Source organism: Corvus cornix, chromosome 13 (genome assembly GCF_000738735.6).
Source record: "Corvus cornix cornix isolate S_Up_H32 chromosome 13, ASM73873v5, whole genome shotgun sequence".
NCBI lineage: Eukaryota > Metazoa > Chordata > Aves > Passeriformes > Corvidae > Corvus > Corvus cornix.
The window spans coordinates 3,560,627-3,581,222 of record NC_046343.1 but is presented as its reverse complement, the minus strand read 5'-3'; the positions used below and the strand labels follow the sequence as shown (position 1 = coordinate 3,581,222).

The window sequence follows — 20,596 nt, the reverse complement described above, 5'->3', positions numbered from 1 at the left end:
AGGGTGCTAAAGGAGAATTCAAAAACCTTATGCATGATTTAGATAAAAAGCTTTCTAGCTTTTTTTTTTGTAGACAGTGAGGTAAAGTTCCATAAAGTGCTGTGTAACTTTTATTTCTCACTGCATTGTCCCTTATTAAATCATTTACCTACACGTAGCACTGAATGTTTCAATACCATGCTCCCAAATGTGTCTAAAATTGCCATTTGATGTCCTTACAGTGTTTTACATTTGAGTGCAGGACAACAGAAAATGCCAGAACACAGCAAATTAAACCTTATTAACCAAATATTTCAAGAATCCATCAACCTCCAGGATGAGATTCCACTGACTGTTTAGAGGCAACAGCCAAAGCATCTTTTCTAATTGAGCTGCCACATTCCTTTTTTTGCCACTCCCTTTCTCCCTCCCTCTGCTTTTCTTGGCAGCTTCTTCCCTGCTAGCGGCTTTTTTGTTTTTAACATGATATTTTATCAGTTACAGAGATGGAAATAACTGCTGTGCCCTCATTAACTCTCACAACCTTTTTTCCTTAAAAAAAGTGCAAATATTTCTACTTTCTCAAAACCCTCAGAAGTATCTCTTAAGATAGCAGACCCAGCCCAAAGAAACTACTTACCAGATTCCAACTAATCCAACTTGAATGGGAGCACTCATCCAAGGAAATCTCTGTTGGAAATAAAACCACACACCGTAAGTGTGGAGTCTTTTCTTCCGGCTTCCCACCTTCCTGGAATTCTTGTTTTACAAGAGACAGATTGCACCTAAAAGACTCTTAGATGTGAAGGCAAAACCCTGACCAGCGTGGCTTCATGCTGAGCTCATTTGAGAGCCAAATCCCTTTGGAAAGCAGTAAGGAAATTCCCAGGGGAATCAATGTACACTGCGACCCTGAGTAAGTGTCCCTTAGAAACTCCAATGCGAGTGTGGCTGTTTGACTCAGGAGCTGCTCCTGGGCCTTTTCTCTGATTCTCACAAGCCCACAGCAACAACAGAGCTGAAATTTGGAGTGGTGCTGCCACACCTCTGAAGGGCACAGGGAATTTTGCCCAGGCATTTCAAGGAAGAGCATGGTCTGGTTACAACTCCTTCCCTTTGGTGGCATCAAATGGTTTTAACCTGCAACTGGAGCCACCAGCCATAAATAAGGGAGATGTCAAGTCAGAATGTAAATCTGCCTCTCTTAGCCCTTTCTCCTGTCATATGATTTCCCTTGATGTGCAGGAACTTTTTCCTTGTGGCAACATTCCAGCTCTGCAGGAGTTCACCTTTTATTGAAGGAAAAAAGGGTTGAAGGATTGGGAAAACAAAGCTGAGAAAGCAACACATAACCCATGGATGCGTTTTTAGCATATTCCTCATTAATTCTGTAACTTTTGCAGAACTTGAATAAGTGCCAAGAAATTTTTAAATTATTTAGGAACCCACTCTCTCTCATTGGTAGAATGTTAATTGAAATTCATTACTAAAGAAGTAAACCCAGAACTGTTCAATGGACACTGCTGCCTCTTGCTACACTAAGAACAGCACCTACCCAGCTGCCAATGAGGGCACGAAGGGAGCTTGAAAACAAAACGGCTCAAAAGGTAAAAATCACTTGATACACTAGATGATGTTTGTTTCCGCAAGAAGAGTTTCTCAAGATATTGAAGTTAGAGGAGAAAATGGTGAGCAGAAGCTGGGCACTGTTTGAGAGTAGAAATGGACAAAGGAAATGTAGAAAGCACAGGAGGACAAAGCTCAGGGCTGAGGGAGGTCACAGCAGTGTCTGAGGCAGGGAAAATGAGCCTGCGTGGAGTAAAATTTCTCCAGAGCCTGAGGGAGAAGAAACAATGTAGAAGACTGCTTCTCTTTTCTTTAATTTTTTTTTTTCCTGCTATCAATCTGTAATCCAGAAATGAGTGCAGGAAGAACTGTGTAATTCAGCAATAACCTGCAACAAGAGGTAACAAATGGGACAGAACAACAGCGAGAAGGGCGAAGAGGGAAGGCAGCTGAGCTTTGCTGTTCTGGCATTCCCTAAACACCTCCATTTGGCCTTCAGCTGAGATAAATTCACCCCAAATGCTTTACATTTCATACCCTGGGAGAGTCCATGCCCAGAGGTGGTGAACACAAGCCAAACCCTGCACTGCCTCTGAGAAGGGAGGGAGAGGGACGCTGCGCATTGCAGTGGGAGTGTGGGACCCAAGGGATGTAACAGAAAAGCCCCAAATACAATTTTATAACTAAAAAAGGCTGTTGGAAGGTGCCCTGAGAGGAATAAATGGTTTCATGCCTTTGTCAGAGTTAGTCATTGATCTGAGAGAGAGAGAGGTGTCTAATACAGACTCTGCAAAGAACACGGAGTTTATGTGCTGGAACATTTTTTGCCAACTTGATCTGAATTACAGCCTTTCTTTTTCAAGAATGTTACCAGGCTGCACTAATCCAGAAAGATGGTGAGGAAAAAGTAACACTGGGAGGTCAGAATTAAGAACTGGAGTTGCCCAGGGAACAACGCAAAACCATAAACCAAAATTCAAATGGAGGCTGCACACCCCCACAAAGAGAGAAAATGGAGAAAATACAAGAGAAAGAGCAGAGGAATTCACTGTGTTAGAGAACCATCGTTTAACTCCGGAAGAAGGCAGTTCCCAATGAATTAGCATTTAATTTCCAGATGTCTTTATGACATTTTAGTGGTTAGTGCAAACAGAGAAAATGGAGAAATGATAATTAAGCAAACAAAAGCCATAAGGGGAATCAGCTTCTTTATAACTGCCTCCTTTCTTTGTTGGACATAAAAATCTGTCAGCTTTCCCAGGCCAGCTATGCCTGTTTTCAAAAAAATAAATAAATGAAATGACTGTGAAATTAGGAATGCATGGAGGACTTCAGGGCATAAGACATTCAAGAACAATGCTTGAAGACAAAGGCCCTATGTTCTGGTTTTGTAACTGTTTTGAATACAGATTTTAGCTGCAGATTAAAAGACCTCACAGAGCTTGTTTCAAGGATATATGAGGAAACTTCTAGAATCAACTTGGATGTTAATTCAATATACAGAACTGTACAGAAACTGTAGTTAAAGCTGTGAGAGTAGCAATATAAACACAAACTTTCATGCTGATTGGAATTTTCCTAAGTTTCTATGGAAAAAAACCAATTTATTTCTTCAGAAAAGTTACCTGTAAGTAAAATCTATAAACCCTCAGGGTAAGGTTGTTTATGGATCCTCCTGCTGCAGCAGGTAAATTAATTTGGTTCTGCACAGAGCTGGTCAGGAGTACAGCCACAGGGATAATGAAAATGGACATTATGCAGCCTAATCACTGCTACGCTGCATAATTACATAAAAAGGCCCCGAAGCTGCTGCTGAAACCTATGGTAAAAGAACGTCTACAGTTAAAAATACTTTCTCAAGGCAACTTCTTTTTGAAGCAGTAAATATCTGCTTATGTTCTAAGAACATTGAGGCATTTTCTAGCAAGAACTTCTGGGAATGTTGTTAATTCACACCGATGTCTTGGTGCAAAACACAGTGGGAATGTGGCGGATGAGTAGTGCTACATGACCTACATCTTATTCCACATATCAGAGGATGACAGGCTGCTCTGAGACCAACATTCCAGGAGTATTTCCCTCTCTCTTGTCTTACTGCAGGCCAGCTTTCTATTTTTTTTTATCATTCACAACCATTTGCCTATTTTTTGGCCTTGTGTGTTGCTTAATAGGCTTTGGCAAGCAGTCAGGAATTATTTCCAAGAGTGGTAGTGAAGCAAAGGCCAAGGGTAGTGAGTTAGTAAAGCAGTGTGGGGGTGGTGTTGGAGTGCTGGGATGGGATGGTGCTTCTCAAACTCCACGAGGACATGCAGCAGCTGCTTGTTAAAAATGCAGCTCATTCCTTAAAGGGTTTAATACTAATCTCTACTAGGTGTTACCACTGGCTAGCTGCAGAGCAGTGTTTCACCTGCATTCAGTCTCTGAGGCTGAGGGAGAGGACAGGTGAGCATAAACGGTCAGGATGGTACCAGAGACCACTGAGTAGTCACTGCAGAAATCGCTCATTTTGGCTGATCTGAAAAATTTACAACACCCTTATGTTGATTACACCACACAAAAACAACAGGTATTTGTCTCCAGATTTTGAGGATTGCTGCAACTTCTTCACAAATGTATTTTCCAGCTGAGTTAATAGCATTTGTGACATTTCTCACACGTCAAATACAAACAAAATAATTTTTTCCCTAAATTTTTTTTAACAAGGGTTAATTTTCCAGGCAGTACATTCTCAAGAAGATCACAGCATCACAAGTCGTGGTGTGTTTGGATGCCCTGCAGGCTCACTTCTTCCAGGAGATAAAAGCAGCACACACTGATTTTTACCCTGAAACTCAAATGCCACATTTCCTGTTTTTACACTCTGAGCAAAACTGTTTTCTGTTAACAAGTGGGAGGGAAGCAAAGCACTTTAGGGGAAAAAAAGTTTTAAGATTGGAAGACAATCACAGAATGGTTTGGGTTGGAAAGGGCTTTAAAGACCATCCAGTTCCACCCCCTTCACTATCCCAGGTTGTTCTAAGATCTTTCCAACCTGGCCTTGGACACTTTCAGGGATGGGGCAGCCACAACTATCCCAGGCAATCTGTTCCTGACTTATAAATACAGAAACACTTCCAAACAGGGTGTCTAACTGGGTAATCTCACTCTCTGAAAGAGAAAGGAAGGGCAGAAACAGTAAGAGATAAAATTTAAATACTTTTAAAACTTTATCTTAGACAAACAAAACCATTCCAAACAAAATCTTCCCCTGCTTCTCCTGCTTGTCCCCACACAAACTTTTCCAAGGGAGGATCTGGAGACTCAGACCATGATTTTTTCCCTAATTTTTTCTAACAGGAAGGAGACAGATTTTCTTAGGCTTCTGGGGTGGGTCTCACAGGCAGAGGCTTTGCTTTATCAGTAATTAAATCACTGATATCAGCAGTGAGGATGAAACTCCCTTTACTGGTAAAGAACTACAGGGTTCCTCACCTGAATATTATTTCCCTCATGTTAGACAACCCTGTAACTAATTCCATTATTGTTCTTTACCCTCTCATGCACACAGTGCATTATGTTGATGTAGGTTATGGATTTACCAACACCAGGGGTTTGACTTCACACTACATCAGCATAAAAAGATGCTGGAAATAAGGAATCTTTGTTTAAGAATGCCCATTCTGTGCCTACCCTGCACTTTATGTCCAGTAAATTTTAAAGGATCATTTTTAAAAGAGATTTTGGCCATAATATTTGTTTCCATACTCAGATTGTTACTACAGCAGCTAAGCAAAGCCTCCTTACTGCTATCTTGAAAAAACCACCACTATTAAAATGTTCTTTTTTTTTCCCCCCCAGAAAACTCAGTACAAGGAAGGTTTATTTCACAGGAAGAATGTGCATTTTAAGAACAATTATAAAAGTAACAAGAGTGCTCCTATTTTCTCAACGTTACCTTACACTGTGATAAAAAACCCAAGTTACCCCTAAGAAAGGCAGAAGGAAAGTGACAGCTGTAAAGCAAGTTCTACAGGGATGTCCTCCCACAGTGTTTGGGAGGCAAATATGAAGATTCAGGAAGTATTTAAATGTCATTAAAATATTAACTTAGGATATGAAATATATTGAGGTAGATTATCTAAGACTAACCTTTAAAAAGGCTTTCTTTTCCAGGGCATTCATTATGAAGGGAGGAATTGCTGCAAATAAGATAAAAAAGGCATTAACCTCAGAGAGAAAGGCACTTTGTTTTCATTTTCTGTTTAGCTGAACTAATACTGTAACACAATTTTCACAGCCTTTTGTCATTCACTGAGTTTTCATTTCACATTGCCAGCTGGATTGGTATTTACAGATCTGAATTCTCCCAATGAGCAAACTTGCAATTTCACATGTAAACCTGAGCTCAGTAATTTGGCCCTGGCAGAGCACCTAAACCAATTCCAAGCAAGTGGAATTTGCTCCCATTCCTTTGCTATCTGTATCTTTTCTGCACAAGCATCCCAGGAGCTTTTCTGCTGCACTTCAGTGTAACACACTGAGGATGTTTCCACATTTCCCTGGGGAAGTTCTCAACAGAAAAGCAAACACTGCCTGGGGAACTGTAAGGTAACTTGGCCCCTGAGGAAAATCACTTGGCTAGAACTGAAATCTCCTTCTCCCAGCAGGAACTGATAATCAGGACTGCACAGGACTTATCTTTACCCATGCCAGGAGAAGCCATCAGAATCCTGGATATCACCACCTGGGTGATTGCCTGCTGAGCTGCTTTGGATGAATCACCCAGTCTGTTTCCATTCTCATCCGTGACAGGAATTCCAAACTTGAGTTCCCTGTTTAATAAGGGGTAAAAAATAAAGCAGTGATGGATGTGAACTTGTTTTTTCACCTTTTTTTTGTCACCTTATCTCTGTCCCTTAAAATTGTCAATTATAACAATTACATGTTGTATTTTATTTTCTAAGTTAGCCTTTCTGTAACGCTCTTTGGCACAAAAAAATTTTCAAAAGGTAGAGAAATATCAAGGAAAAATATATTGAGAAGTTACCAACTGAGTATTTGTAACAGCAATCTGCTGCTTGAGTCTGCTCACAGCATTCCAAGGAGGAAGAAAGGAGATGTGCTTTTTCTGTGTTCCACAGAAGGGAGAGGTCAGTTCACAAAGCAATGCAGAAAAGTGGAATTTTCTGGACTGCTCTGCAAGTGGAGTCTGTCCTATCTGACAGACAGCTCATGGAACACAGGAAGATTATTTTCACTGAGTTGAAACAGAAGGCTCTGTGAAAATTCCCCCCTGGCATTCTAGTCTGAGTTGTCATTTCAACCACGAAGAATATACTTGAAAGTATAAAAGGAGGCACAAGCCAAGTCACATTTCTGTAACTGTATTATTCTCTATCAGATCTTTTGCTCAAGTGCAGGGTTAGGTGTTATATTGGGACAAGCAGAAGGAACAGCAGATTTCCTGAGGGCTGCCTTTATTCTTCTCTTCAGATTTTATAGAAAATACTACCATAGATCAACTTCCATCATCAATACAAACTCTAAACCCTTTTCCACCCATAAGCTTGTAATTATAGTAGACAGAATGCTTTTAATATGCTGTTCCCTACTACTGCTCTTATTCCTAGTCAAATCACAACACAAAAAAAAAGTTTGCTTCTGACAAACTGCATGTTTTTGTCACCTCGATGATTAAACAGAACTGCAGAGCCTGACTTCTATGACTAAGTTCTGCAGGTGGGATTTGAAGCACCATTTTTGAAATGACTGTGTTTTTCCAAAGTGTAGCTGGTATTCAAGGGGTCCATGTGATCAAAGTTTTGAAGGAACCAGTAATTGATTGGAGATCCAAGACTGAAGAACTCTTTGGATATTTATCTGAAGAGAATGAACACGTTCTGTTTTATACCTGTTACAAACAACCAGTCAAAACCTCATGCATGAGGTTTCTGCAAGGTTCTGAAACAAGCTACAGATATAAAATGCGCTTTATTTAGTAACTTGCTGATCTACAAACAGAGCAACATCTTTTCTTCTAGCATGAGTGATCATTGTTCTTTTTCCTACCTTTGTCTCATTAGTGGAATATTGATGCAGTTGGCAGAAGCAACAGCAGCAAAAGGAACAAACCTCCCTATAAGAGGTGAGACACGCTGTAAAACACACAGGGAGGGGAGAAAAAGGAAAATAAAAATGTATATAATCATTGCCTTCCTTGAAATGCTTTATCTGCTAATGACAGACCAGACTTATTTCCTTTATATTGAAATTCAGTGAAAACTCACTGGTGGGGCAGAGGTAGAACAAGATTCAAACAAGAAATAAGTCATAAATGCTTCTTTCCAAAGTGAGTAGTGGCAGGAGAGTGACAAAACCATTCTGAATTTAGCAGCATCACAGGGAAGTGTAATTACAACTCCAATTTAATTTCAAGTGCTATTAGATGCCTTGAGATGTGAAAAAGAAACTGGAAAAAATGGCACTTTATTAGGTAGAGTCTGCATGAACCAAGCATGGGCTGTTTGACAGATATGTATAAACCCATCTCCATGGGGAAAAAACAAGGCTGGGATCTAAAGATTACAACATTCATTACAACTCCACAGTGGGAGCTGTGCACGACAGAGATACACCAGAGGAGAAATGAGCTGTGAGCTTCTCACAGGACATCACAATTTAGTAAGAATGGAAAAAAATACCAGCAATACCTTTGCTAGTGAATTAAGTCCTAAGGCTGTTGCAACAGCACCCGTGGTGGCAGAAACATAGGCTGTTCCCAGCTGGCTAAAACAGAAATGAAAATGTTTGAACATGCACAGAGACATTGATGTCACTTTGAAAAATAATTACACTTTACACATGTTGTTATACACCCCCAGAAGTTAAGTAGGCTTTTTTGTGCCACTGCAGTAAGGTGGGGATGGAAGATCCAAAATGGGACACTGAATTAAACACTTTTATTTCACTAAGTAAAAATCATATTCAAGCCACATTGTAATACTGAATCAGGTTCTGCTGGTTGTGCATTGCTGCCTGTTCAGCATTTTCTCATGTGTCTGAATGAACACCTTGAAGGATTAGTTCTTACTTAATTTCCTAATTGCTTAACCTAGTAAAATCAGCTTGGATTTCCAAGGCCACTTCTATAACAGTAATTAAAATCAAACATACCAAACCCCCCCACACAGACCAGCTATGCTGCAAACACCCAAATCCAACCCAACCTGCCCCAAACCACACTTTACATACTTCCCAGCTAGGAGGTGTCTCTATATGCTTGAATCCATAGTTTGCTCCCAGACATGTTTAAGCAAATCAGCCCTAAAACCAGAAAGTCAAGTACTGCAATTCCAGTTTTCTATTCATAGAATCATAGAATGGTTTGGGTTGGGAGGAACCTTAGAGTTCATCTCATTCCACCCCCTGCCACGGGCAGGGACACCTTCCACTATCCCAGGGTGTTCCAAGCCCCGTCCAACATGGCCTTGGACACTTCCAGGGATCCAGGGGCAGCCACAGCTTCTCTGGGCACCCTGTGCCAGGGCCTCCCCATCCTCACAGGATGAATTTCTGTATTTCTCCTCTCCTCAGTTTGTGATTTCTTGCTTTCAGCATCTATTTAGTCTCTTTTTTAGCCATCAAGTACAAACAAGCACAGACCAGTTGAAGGAATCTCTTTTTGTAAATGAACCCTCAGTGTGGTGTGTGCTGGCACTGAGAAGGTGGCACAATGACACAACTAAAGTGCCCCACAAAATACCAGCTTAGAAGTATCCTGGTAGGACACCAAACCGATGAGGAAAACTTGCAAATGGTTGACTGAGCTCTGAAACACAGACTCCTGTTAAATCCTGCACTGTTAAGTGCTCATGATCAAGGTGCTCAGGCTTGTCTTTAATGGCAGAAATGGAGTTCTCAGCTCTGTCATTCTCAGACTTCTCATCTGTGCATATCAAACTAAGAATTAGTACAGATGAAAAACTTATTCCTGTCTCATACCAAACTTTAATACCCAACCATGTTCAAGTATATCAGAGAGCAACTTTTAAACTCATCAGAATTACGAGGTTCAGTGCCTGACCTGACAGTGATTGGGGCATCCCCGCTCCTGTTCGTGTAATTTACTACAGCATTGAAGGACTGGTTGACCCACTGCCAGAAAAGCACTGCTGGTGTCGTTCTTGAAAAGAGAAACAATTGTAATTGTTATTATTAAACTCACAGTTGAACCAACAGCACAAAAAAATGATGACAAATCAAGAAAAGCCACAGAAAGCAGTAACCATGCAGAGGTTCTTGCTTAGTTGAATGAAACAATACAGTCAGTGAGATACTGACTTGACAATAAGAGCTCTTCTAGAAGAATTTAAAAATCACCTAGTTTTGAATCTGAATAATAATGCAAAGAAAAGGCAGAGAGCTCCTCTAGGTGTTATAGATGATAACAGAAGGAGCAGTTAACAGGAGGCAGTGCTTGGGAGTGGGCAGCTGTGCTGAGGGTTTGATTCATATTCTTGAGTGCAATTTAAAGCACACCCACGTTTATATGCACGTTTATATGTCCATGTTTATATGCACAACCCAAAACTGGGGTGTGTGTCAGGAGTTTGTGAAACCTCAGCATCCAAATGGCTGCTGCTGTTTCCTCTGAGCTCCCACCAGTTCCTGCAAGCTGTGTCAAAAAGTGTTTCTAATACTGAGCTGCTAAAAGAGCAGACTGGCTCTGCTTCAGTGGGCTTCACTGTCCTGGAGATTCCAGAACCACTGAGGAAATGCAGGGATTGCAGGGGAGTTGGAGAAACTCCACACCCGATGGATTGAAGCATTCCAAAGACTCACAGGGCCGACAAACATCCTGCATGCCTGTAAGGTTAGCAGTTCCCAGGGATCTCCTCTTTGTCCTCCACAGACGGGATTCTGGAACATTTCCCAGTTTGAGGGAAAGTGGGATGGTGAGGGAGAGGGGCTAAGGGCTTATCTCAAAACTACTTTTAGAGGGAACCATTAACCAGTGTAAGGGAATGTGGAGAAAGAAAAAGCAGCAAATTTCACATTTATAAGTATTCGTAATAAATCTTTCGACAATAACATTGATTTTCACTTCTCTAATTAGCAGGCAAATGTTTTATGTGCTATATTGCCACCACTCACCTGTAAAAGGTCATCATACAGCCTGTGATAGTCATGTTCATGGGGACCTGGGCAGACATGCGGCCAATCACGAACATCTTCTCCCCAGTGTCTGGGTGAAAGGCTGAATCATAGATGTATTTTGCTCTCCACAACTCATCTTCTGTCAAGCCAGGTGCCACAATACCTTGTCTTGGGACAGGTTAAGAAAGAGGACAACAGCAAAAAACACAAATGTTATAAAATGCTGCAAATTCCTGGGAGAAATGCGGCATCAGAGGATTTGGGGGTGTTCACCGTAAGTTAATCGAGACTCTCAGATCATCTGGAGAGATTCTTCAGCTTTTAAATGGATTGGTGAGACAAAAAGAATTGGAACTCCCAGCAGTGGTTATGTTGGCCGAGTCTGTTTACTCAAACCTGCACTAGGTTTTAGAGCTAAAATGTAGAGCCAAAAATGGTTAGTGTGAAACTTTGAAAATTCACTTTGAGAGAATTTAAGAAACCAATTGCTCCAAATGCCACACCTAAGAGGAAGTTTTAAGCTTTGTTGTTATACTATTTTCAGAATTAGACACTTCTGCATTTCAGGACACTTAACAGGGGCATAACTTCCCCATCCATTAGTAAATTTGATTTAAAAAAAAAAAGGGTTTCAAGCTCTGAAGAATAAGAAGTGGTGCAATGAATACAATGATTTAAATATTTCCTTTTAAATACATCACCATGTCCTAATCATTGACATGGACTTTTTTGGGGTCAGCAGTAGAAGTAGGCAATATCATACCTGTAATCATGCACAATTTTTCTTGCATTTTCCAGTTTGGCATCAGATAACAAAATATTCCTGGGGTCTGTTACAGTGAAGAAGTGAGTGGCTCGTCCAACAAAAGTGCTTTGATCCCATCGGGGCTCCTTGATATTAATATTTAATGGTATATCTGCTGACATCTTCAAAAGCTCTGCCAAGAAAACATCAACATTTGCAATTCAGAATTCCACTCATTTCCTAAAGTATCTATAACCTGCAAGATGAAAAGTGGCTACACTTAGAGTAAAAAACCCAGAGAACAAACACCAAAGAATTTGCAGAACTGAGGTTTAAAGGGGCACGTCTACAGAAATGCTTCTGTGTCTCATGCCCCCAAACATTTATACAGTATTTATTACATTTGTACAAATACCTGAGAATGAGGCAGATGCAAAGGAAGCACATAAACTTGTTAATAAACAAACATGCTAAACAACAATGTACTGATCAGAAAGTGCTTTATTTCAGTGATGAATTACTGTTTGTTGAAAATAATGCATTGAAGGGAAGGAGAAATCAACTATTTCAAGAGATGCCTGAAGTGCTATAAAGTGCACTGACAGATGAAATATTTAATAAAATCCAATTAACTCTTCTGGCATAGCAAAACAAACCAAAAATTAGGAACACGAACCCACCAATTTGTTTTAATAAATGTTGTTTCTCTAAATCCTTGTTTTAACAAAACAGAGATTATGTAATGCAACAATCTGCCACATTATGAACACATGACCAGATCTAATGATACTCCAAAGATGGTTAAAGAACTACAGTGAAGGACACTGAACTAACAGAGTTGTGCATTCAGCATAAAGCCCAAGAAAGTAAAAATTACTTCAGGATGATTAAGTTTACTTCAACATCTAATGAAAGAAGAACAGTCCCTCCATAGCACAAGCTATATGAATTTTAACTTCCTTAAGAGAAATTTCTGCAACATATTCAACAACCAGTGAAAAAAAATCCTCCTCCAAATAATGCTTGTTCAAATGGCAGCAGGAAATTGGATCTATATGAATACATTTTAATATATTTATCTATTTATAAATAAAGATCCAATTTTAGATGATCTTTAAGGTCCCTTCCAAGCCAAACCATTCTGTGATTCTAAGATAGCAGAAGGCTAATAAATCTGGTACAGTAGGAGAAACTAGCCTTTTCCCCCTTCTTCCACTCACATTTTCCTCACTGTTAAGTTCATTATTGTACAGCACTATTTATTAGTAGGATTATTTTCATGTGTACATCTCTCAACCAGGCAGGCTGCAGGATGAATACAGATCATGGAAATGAAAAAAGACTCAGGACAGATTTGGAGAACAGATTTCTCATGCACAGCATCTCAACAGGAGATGCTCCTTAGATTTCATTTCCTTTTCTTAGTACTTTACCATTGAAAACACCCTCCTGTGAACAGCACTGTGTTGTGAATTAATAGTCCATCTTCTGGTCTAAAATGGGAACTGCTGGTTTTGCAAAGCCCTATGAAGGCAAGTGCACTCATTTATTCAAACCCTCTTTTCCACCAAAATAAATATACAAATCAGGACATTAGGACTGGTAACTTGTTCTGTGACTGCTTCCCTTACTTGTAGGAAAGCTCAAGTGTAAATGTTTTTATAATTAAATTATCCGTTTCATCAAGAAAGATTAAAGCTACTTACTAGGATAGCTTATGATAATCTGGTTAAAGCTGTCTAATGAATGCTGAATGAAGCAGTGCATCCATAGAAGCTTTTTTCTTTCTTTTCATTCTGGTCAGTTCTTTCTTTTCACTCTGATTAGCATACACACTACTCGGTTGTGTCTGAATTCCCTTTATTTACTTCTGATACCTCTGTCCACAAACACAAGTCCCTCAGTGGTAAGAAATCTAAACACTAAGGATCTCCCTTCACTGCATATGGTTCATGGTTCAATTCAGGATTGTTTCAGTCTGAAACAATCAGAAAAAGTGGATGTACAGTACACAGAAGATTAAACACATTCACATCCTGTCTCTTTCCCCTCCCCACTTCATCTACTCTGTATCTGCTCTGATGTTCCTTGACCCAGGTGTGCTGATGGAATTCACTGCCTTGGCAGGAAACTAATGCAGCAGAAAGATTGTACTGGGGGTAAATAAACCCCTGCACCTGCACAGGCTGGGCTGACCTGCTGGAGAGCAGCTCTGGGAACCCTGCTGGACAATGAGCTGTCCATGACCAGCAGCGTGTCCTGGGGACCAAGAATGCCAATGGGGTGCATTGGGACGAGCATTTCCAGCAGGTCACTGAGTGATCCTGCCCCTGTGCCCAGCCCTGGGGGCACCTCTGGGGTGCCGTGCCCAGCTCTGGCTCCTCAGCCCAGCAGGGCCAGGGAGCTCCTGGAGCGGGGCCGGCGGAGGCTGCGCAGCTGAGGAAGGGCCTGGAGCAGCTCCGTGCCCAGCACAGGCTGAGGGAGCCGGGGCTGCTCAGCCTCGAGAGGAGCCCCAGCTGAGAGGGGCCCTCAGCCCTGGCTGTCCCTGGCTGCAGGGAGGGCTCAGGGCAGGGCCCGGGCTCTGCTCCGGGGCCCGGCAGCGGCCCCAGAGCACCGGGCAGGGCCTGAGTGCAGCAATTCCCCAGCACAGGAGGCAGAACTGCTGCCCTGGCTGTGACTGGGCTCTGGAACAGATTTCCCAGAGTGTTTCCATGCCTTTCTCCCTGCTCTTACCCATGCTAGCCAGGCAGCTACCACAGACAGGTCAGCACAGGCTTTGGTCTCTCTTTGTCCTTGTAAATCTACGAAACAGGGTTATTGCTGCTGCAGCAGCAAAAAGCAGCCTAGCAGGAAAACGGAAAACATCCATTAATTCATGTGCTACAACTAAAACTCAGGCTTGAAATCACTCTGTTTAGGAAGATGGAACAGAGAACGTGGACTTTACTACTACTAATCCTAATAAAGGACATACAGCCTTCAATCCTGCCTAGGATGGGGGTGGGACAGCTGCCCACCCTGCAAAAGGCTAAATCTCCTGTAAAAAGGGGTTTACATTTTAGGCCGCAGCTATTTAAGTACACAAACCCATTTTCTTTTTTCCATGATGTGGCTGACTTGCACTTTTAGCAGGTAAGTAGGAACAATGCTGCTCTAAAGAGCTTAAACCAGACAGACCACCAATGCCCACAGATAAAGGGCAGATGTCACACATACAAGGGAGCATAAAAAAGTTCAGAATAATATGATTTGGAGACACATAAAACTTGCAGTGAAGTAAAAAAGGTGGCTGTTTGCCAGTCACGGGACTCTGAATCACAGACCTGTTACAACAGTGCCTAAGAGAACCAGGCAATTTCTGTCTTGAAAACTCAAAAAGTTTTCCAGCAAAATATTTTTACAACAAAGGCCCCACTTCTTGTTTTAAAGAAACTGTATGATGCTACTCATGACTAATCAGACCCCATTAGTAAATGCTGAAAAGGGAAATAAATCCCATAAAGCAAAACCATAAGCTCATAAAACACTGATATACTTCAAAGGGATCCTCCTACAAAACAAAATGTCCAACTATAAAGTGGTGACTGCACAAAAATAGTTTCATCAATGTATTGTCTAACAGCCATAGAGTCATCACCATAAAGTCTATGGCTTTTTTTAAATTTAATTTTTTATTTTAACAGTGAGACCGCAAAACTGCAAGAAATAGGTGCAACACCCTCAATTTAAGTTGCTGCAACACTATTTTTACCTACCTGTCACCTTAATTTTCAGATATCATTTCAGAGGGGCGCTGCTGTTTGCACAATCCATTCAAATACTCATAATAAAAGCACTGTAATAAAACTACTAAAGATTTAATTATTATTTTAACTACAATGCTTTGTCAAGGGTGGAACTCCACTACCTTCAGTGATATAATTTTCCACCTGTACTAAGTGTGCCCAAGATTTAAGTTCTCATTATCCATAATTGAATTGAGTACAGAAAAAATAAAGGACATTAGGGTTAAATCAAATTTAAGTAAATCCATCTGAACCTTGAGATTAGTAGAAAGTTTGCAAGGAAGCTAGAAAGCAAAAGCACAATAAAGATAAAGACAAAGATAAAACTGTTTGCTTTGTTACAGTCAACTAATGAAGGCAAACTACCTAACCTTTAATTATTTAAAGTGCCTATATATAAACACCTGAATTTATTGTTTCCACCCGCTGCTGTCCGGTAAGTACCAACTTATCCTGAAATAGGATAAAACTTTCAATCAACAGCACCTTGAATTTTAAGGTGGAAGCAGCAAAATTGCCCAAGCAATTGCTCTTCTCCACGAACGAAGCCATTAACAGAGGATTTGGGAAACAAAATGAATTTTACAAACACATCAGTTTTTGGAATAATCCATATAGAAATGTCAGTTTGAGGTTATGTTCACACAGGAGGATCAGTAGTACTGGAAAGGATAAAAAATGACATCGTAACGCAGTCAAACAATTAACAACTCTCACGGAAAACATGCAGTAAGGGAGAAAATGATCCGTATTTTCACTACGTCACGTAACAGATCAATTAGAAAGGTATTTAATAGAACCACTTGTACCTGGAAACCCTGCAGCTGTTTTCCCCAGCAAATTAAATCAGCAATACAGGACGGACTATGCTCTCTGGCACATTCATATCACTAAACCTTTCAGTTTCCAAACTAGAGCAGCTGTATCCAAACTGCCCATGGAGAAGAGCAGCTGAATCCTGCCTCGTGCTGCTGGATTGTCTGGCTGAGCATCAGCTGTCCCGGGCAAACCCGGGCCCTGCCGTGCTCCAGTGACTGAACAATAATGGGGGGTGGCATTCCCGTGACCAGGGGCATTTTTTGGCACTGTTTGTCTCCCCAGCACTGATAGAGGTTTGATTATCCATGTGTGGCTCCTCCTATGGACCAAGTTTTCAGTCATAACTGATGGTGAGTTCATAAAGTTTTTCCTCAACACGACTGTATTTTCCTCCAGTGAGGAAAAGCTGAGAGAATTGGGATTGTTCAGCCTGGAGAAGGGAAACTTTGGGGTGACCTCACTGTGGCCTTCCAGTATCTGAAAGGAGCTCACAGGAAAAATGGAGAGAGATTGTTTACAAGGACCTGGAGTGACAGGACAAGGGGGAATGGCTTCAAACTGAAACAGAGTAGGGTTACACTGGATATCAGGAAAAAATCCTTCCCTATGAGGGTGGTGAGGCCCAGCACAGGTTGCCCAGAGAAGCTGTGGCTGCCCCATCCCTGAAGGGTCCAAAGCCAGGTTGGACGGGGCTTGGAGTACCCTTGTTTAGTGGAAGGTGTCCCTGCCCATGGCAAATTTCTTGCCCTCTCTGATCAGATGGAATCATCCGCCAGTCCATGCTCTAAAGTTTAATATTAATATTAACTGGAGGGAATAAAAAGCTTAAGAATAAGTGAGAGTGGCCTCTCTTAACATAATAATTACATACAAAACCTGCACAAAGTCTGATCAACAGTTTTAGTACAAAGGCTACGCTTAGATTTTCCACAGAACCAGCAATAGCAGAAGACTTTAAACCTTGTTTAAAGGTTAACAACAGCAGTTGCAGCAATTATACAAAATGCAGATTCAGGAGTTATCAGGAGTTCAACTCTCTGCTGTTCCTTTACAAAGTTCATCTTTTAAACATCACATTGAAGGTCATGCAACCACTTTTCAAACCAAAGCAACAGCTAGAAGAGTAGCAATGACTATTTAATTTATTTCAGACAGTAACAAACCACTCAATTTTGAGCAGATATTTCATCTTTTTTTTTAAACTGTGTTGCATGACTGAATTATCCAGATGGGCAAATGATCTGGGAAAATCTGGGCAATTTAAACTCATGCAGTAGTGCACAAATGATGAAATGCAGCTTTGCCACCTTCCTTGGAACCATTTCTATTTTCTTATGTTACTGACACCTTGTGTTTTAACCCAAGCCTCGAAAAACTGCACTCCACAATTAAGAATTTTCATCAGTTTCTTTACAGTATCAGCTAAAACTGGGACTAGAGTGACAGAAAAGGAAATTTCATGATGAGGTAACTGCGAACCCAGGGAGAAGTCTAAAGAGAATTCTACATCCAAAAGTAGAGCAGATATAATTGTGATAATGCTCACTGTGACATTTGACTTCTTGGTGCCCAACGCCCAAACTGCAACCTGCAACCTTCTGTTACAAAGCATGGGATTTGCTCGGTAATTCAGCTTAAAATAGAATTCCAACCAGCCTGCACAAATGCTGAAAGGTATAACTTTTGTGGTGTCCTTTACCAGGACTTAGACCCATAAGTTCTGGTGATGTAAAGGTGCTCAGGACGGATAATGATTCACAAAATCTTCTAGAGGCAACTAAGAATTCTTTTTTTAAAAAACAACAGTGAGGCTTCTCCCCGAAAACCCACTAAAAATAGAAGGTAACAGCAGAACCTCTTTCTTCACAGAATCCTTTAGGATTCTTTAGAATAGGAATAGTTCAAAAGGTAGAGCCAGGTGCTGCTGATGTTTCATGTGCAGACTCACTGGGAGAGACAAAAGTAAGATTTGACACACTTAGGCCCCTGCATCTCCATTCTTTAAAGCAGTCCCTTAACAACCTGATGTCCAGGATGTCCAGTCCCTTAACTGTCCTGATGGCAGTGCCTTGCTCTGGGAAATGAGATGCAGCCTGGAAAATCTTGAGGTTGAGAAAAGTACCTGCTGCGATAAAATGGGGAGAACAACTTCTCTTCTTCCATCTCTTTATAAACCAAAGTGCCCATGGCTGCTTGTTTTTGCAGAGCTGAGTTCTTCTGAAACATTTCCCATGCCACTTTCATAGAGAAATACTCAGGGGTCCTGCTAGGCCTCTTTATTCCTCAAGGAACACATTGTTCCTTTTTTGGGGCTCCTTTGTCTGAACAAACTCAAGATTTTTCTTTTCCAATGCCCAATTTTCCACAATGCCCACCCAAAGAGCTGCTATGCTGGCTTAGGAGAAAAGACAGGAAATAAACCACACTCTGATTAGGAAAAAATGACCTGTTCTACTTTAAAACTGCAACACATTGGCAAAGCAACAGCAGAAAGGCAAATCCATGTTTTAATTGCTCTGGCAAAGAAAAGAACACAAGGCCTTCTCCAGGGATGTCAGTCATGGCAGTTAATTAGTTCAAATGGGAAGAACTAATAGACTTTTAGGGGAAAAAAGCACTTTTGTGTGGTGGCAAAAGAGCACATGTGAGACTTACCAGGGTCTGTAAGCAATGGTATTCCTCTATTTGCACTGCATTTGCTGCCACAGTTTGAAATAAGCAGCACAGCTGATGACTGGGAGTCTGATGCAATGTACTTACACCAAATGTTACAGCCACTTGCCAAGTTTTTCTTTCCCAAAGCAAACTGGTGTTCTACCAGTAAAACGCCTACTTAAATCGCCAGGAGGGGAAAAAAATCTTTGTCTGCACTATGATTTTTCCTACTGCAATCCTAAAAGGAATGCTGGAGAAGGCAAATCATGGCAACACTACAAGATACTTGGTTTTTCCTTTTTTTTTTTTGCCTATAAATGTACATCCCACTTGTAGCCTAGCAACAAAAGCAGCAGCCTGGGTGAGATGAGCCTGCTGCTGGGGCTCTCTCCTCAAAACAGGAGCCATCTTTGGCGTGTAACTTGACCAGAGATTTCATCATTCTGCATTAAAGCCAGCTCCAGATGTTAGAGGTCCCTGCAGCCAGCTCAGCTGTGTCAGCTTTGCTTTGCCACTTCCTCTCCCATTGCACGAGACACGTCCAGAGACGCTGCACGTGTTTGCCTCATCTCCACAGTAAGGAAAATAAACCTCCTTTGCTAACCAAGGTTAGTGCAACCTCTTATTTCAGTCCTGGTTGCTGCTAGCCTGTTTCTGCTCCTTGTGTTTTAACCCCCACCAATAAACTGCAGGAGGTTTGTCTCTACCCCAGGTATATTCAGAGCCTTCTTCTGTAGTTTTTCACTATTTCATGTATCTTTTTCCATACAGTGATATTTTAATTGCACATTGGTACAAAGCTAATCTTCACCCCACCCACCATTATAAAACAATAAATTATTTATAATCCAATAAATTAAAAAAAAATTATTAATACTCATAATTAAAATTCTGTCTCTGGCTACTAGGTGTCTGACCTTGGAGTTATTTGGCGTGTTCCTTGCCTGGAAAGGATGATCCTGCAGCAGGGAGGCTTGTCTCTTGCAGGCCTGGAATCTGCGCCGCTGTCACGCAATGCCTGTGACACAAAGCCCCGCTCAGGGGACAGTGAGTGGTCAGGGGCAGCTTTTGGGAGCGGCTGGGGAAGCAGGGACATGTGCAGGGAGGAGAGGGCTGTGGCAGCCCCCCAGCGCCGGCTGCCTGCACTGCCAGTGTCCAGCCCTGCTTCCACGGGGACAGGGGGACACATGGGGCTGGGAACCCGAGGAAGGGATGGGGTGACACATGGGGCTGGGAGCCTGGGGAGGTGACAGGGGGTGACACACAGAGCTAGGCCCCTATGGAGGGGATGGGTTGACACATGGGGCTGGACCCCCGTGGAGGGGATAGGGTGACAAACAGCTCAGGGCCTCTGCAGGGTAACAGAGGTGACACGCGGGGCTGGTCCCCTATGGAGGGGCCGGGCGGACATTCAGGGCTGGACCCTGTGGAGGGGCCTGGGGTGACAGATGGGGCTGGGTTCCTGTGGAGGGGAAAGAGGTGGCAGACGGGGCTGGACCCCTGTGAAGGCGAGAGGGATCACAAACAGATCAAGGCCTCTGCAGGGGTAACAGAGGTGAGAGATGGGGCTGGGCTTCTGCGGAGGGGCCGAGGTGACACGGGGGGCTGGTCCCGTGTAGAGGGGATGGAGCAACACGGGCGGCTGGGTCCCTGTGAAGGGGACTGAGGTGGCAGATGGAGCTGGGTCCCTGCCTGCGTCGCCAGTACAGCACTGGGGGTGCCACCGGCGCTAGCTCCTCCGCCCGTCCGCGGCCACAGCCCATCCCCGCGGGGACTGCCCGGCCCCGGCCCCGGCCCCGCTACTCACCCAGCCGCCGGCCCCGCGCCGCCCTGGCCCCGTTGCCCGGAAGAGCCTCGCTCGGCGCCGCGGGCGAGGTGCCGGGGAGGCGGCGGGGCCGCCCCGCTCCGCCTC

The 20,596-nt window shown here is 42.4% G+C and overlaps 1 protein-coding gene across 2 annotated transcripts in view; it reads right to left on the bottom strand.

The window, feature by feature from the left end:
- Positions 1-20,596, bottom strand: part of SFXN1 (sideroflexin 1) — a 22,339-nt gene extending 1,743 nt beyond the window's left edge. Inside the window, exons 1-11 of one of the 2 annotated variants that reach the window (XR_005603048.1) lie at positions 20,492-20,596; positions 19,602-19,702; positions 11,444-11,618; positions 10,678-10,848; positions 9,608-9,706; positions 8,235-8,310; positions 7,594-7,679; positions 6,229-6,356; positions 5,674-5,723; positions 3,953-4,060; positions 631-669 (exon numbers count right to left, since the gene is read on the bottom strand). Coding sequence is in view for 1 of the 2 variants with exons in the window: in XM_039559612.1 (XP_039415546.1) it covers positions 620-669; positions 5,674-5,723; positions 6,229-6,356; positions 7,594-7,679; positions 8,235-8,310; positions 9,608-9,706; positions 10,678-10,848; positions 11,444-11,607 (824 nt within the window). In the remaining variant the exon portion in view is untranslated. Of the gene's footprint in view, positions 1-619; positions 670-3,952; positions 4,061-5,673; positions 5,724-6,228; positions 6,357-7,593; positions 7,680-8,234; positions 8,311-9,607; positions 9,707-10,677; positions 10,849-11,443; positions 11,619-19,601; positions 19,703-20,491 lie in introns of those variants that run through there. The other variant, XM_039559612.1, reaches the window with a different exon arrangement.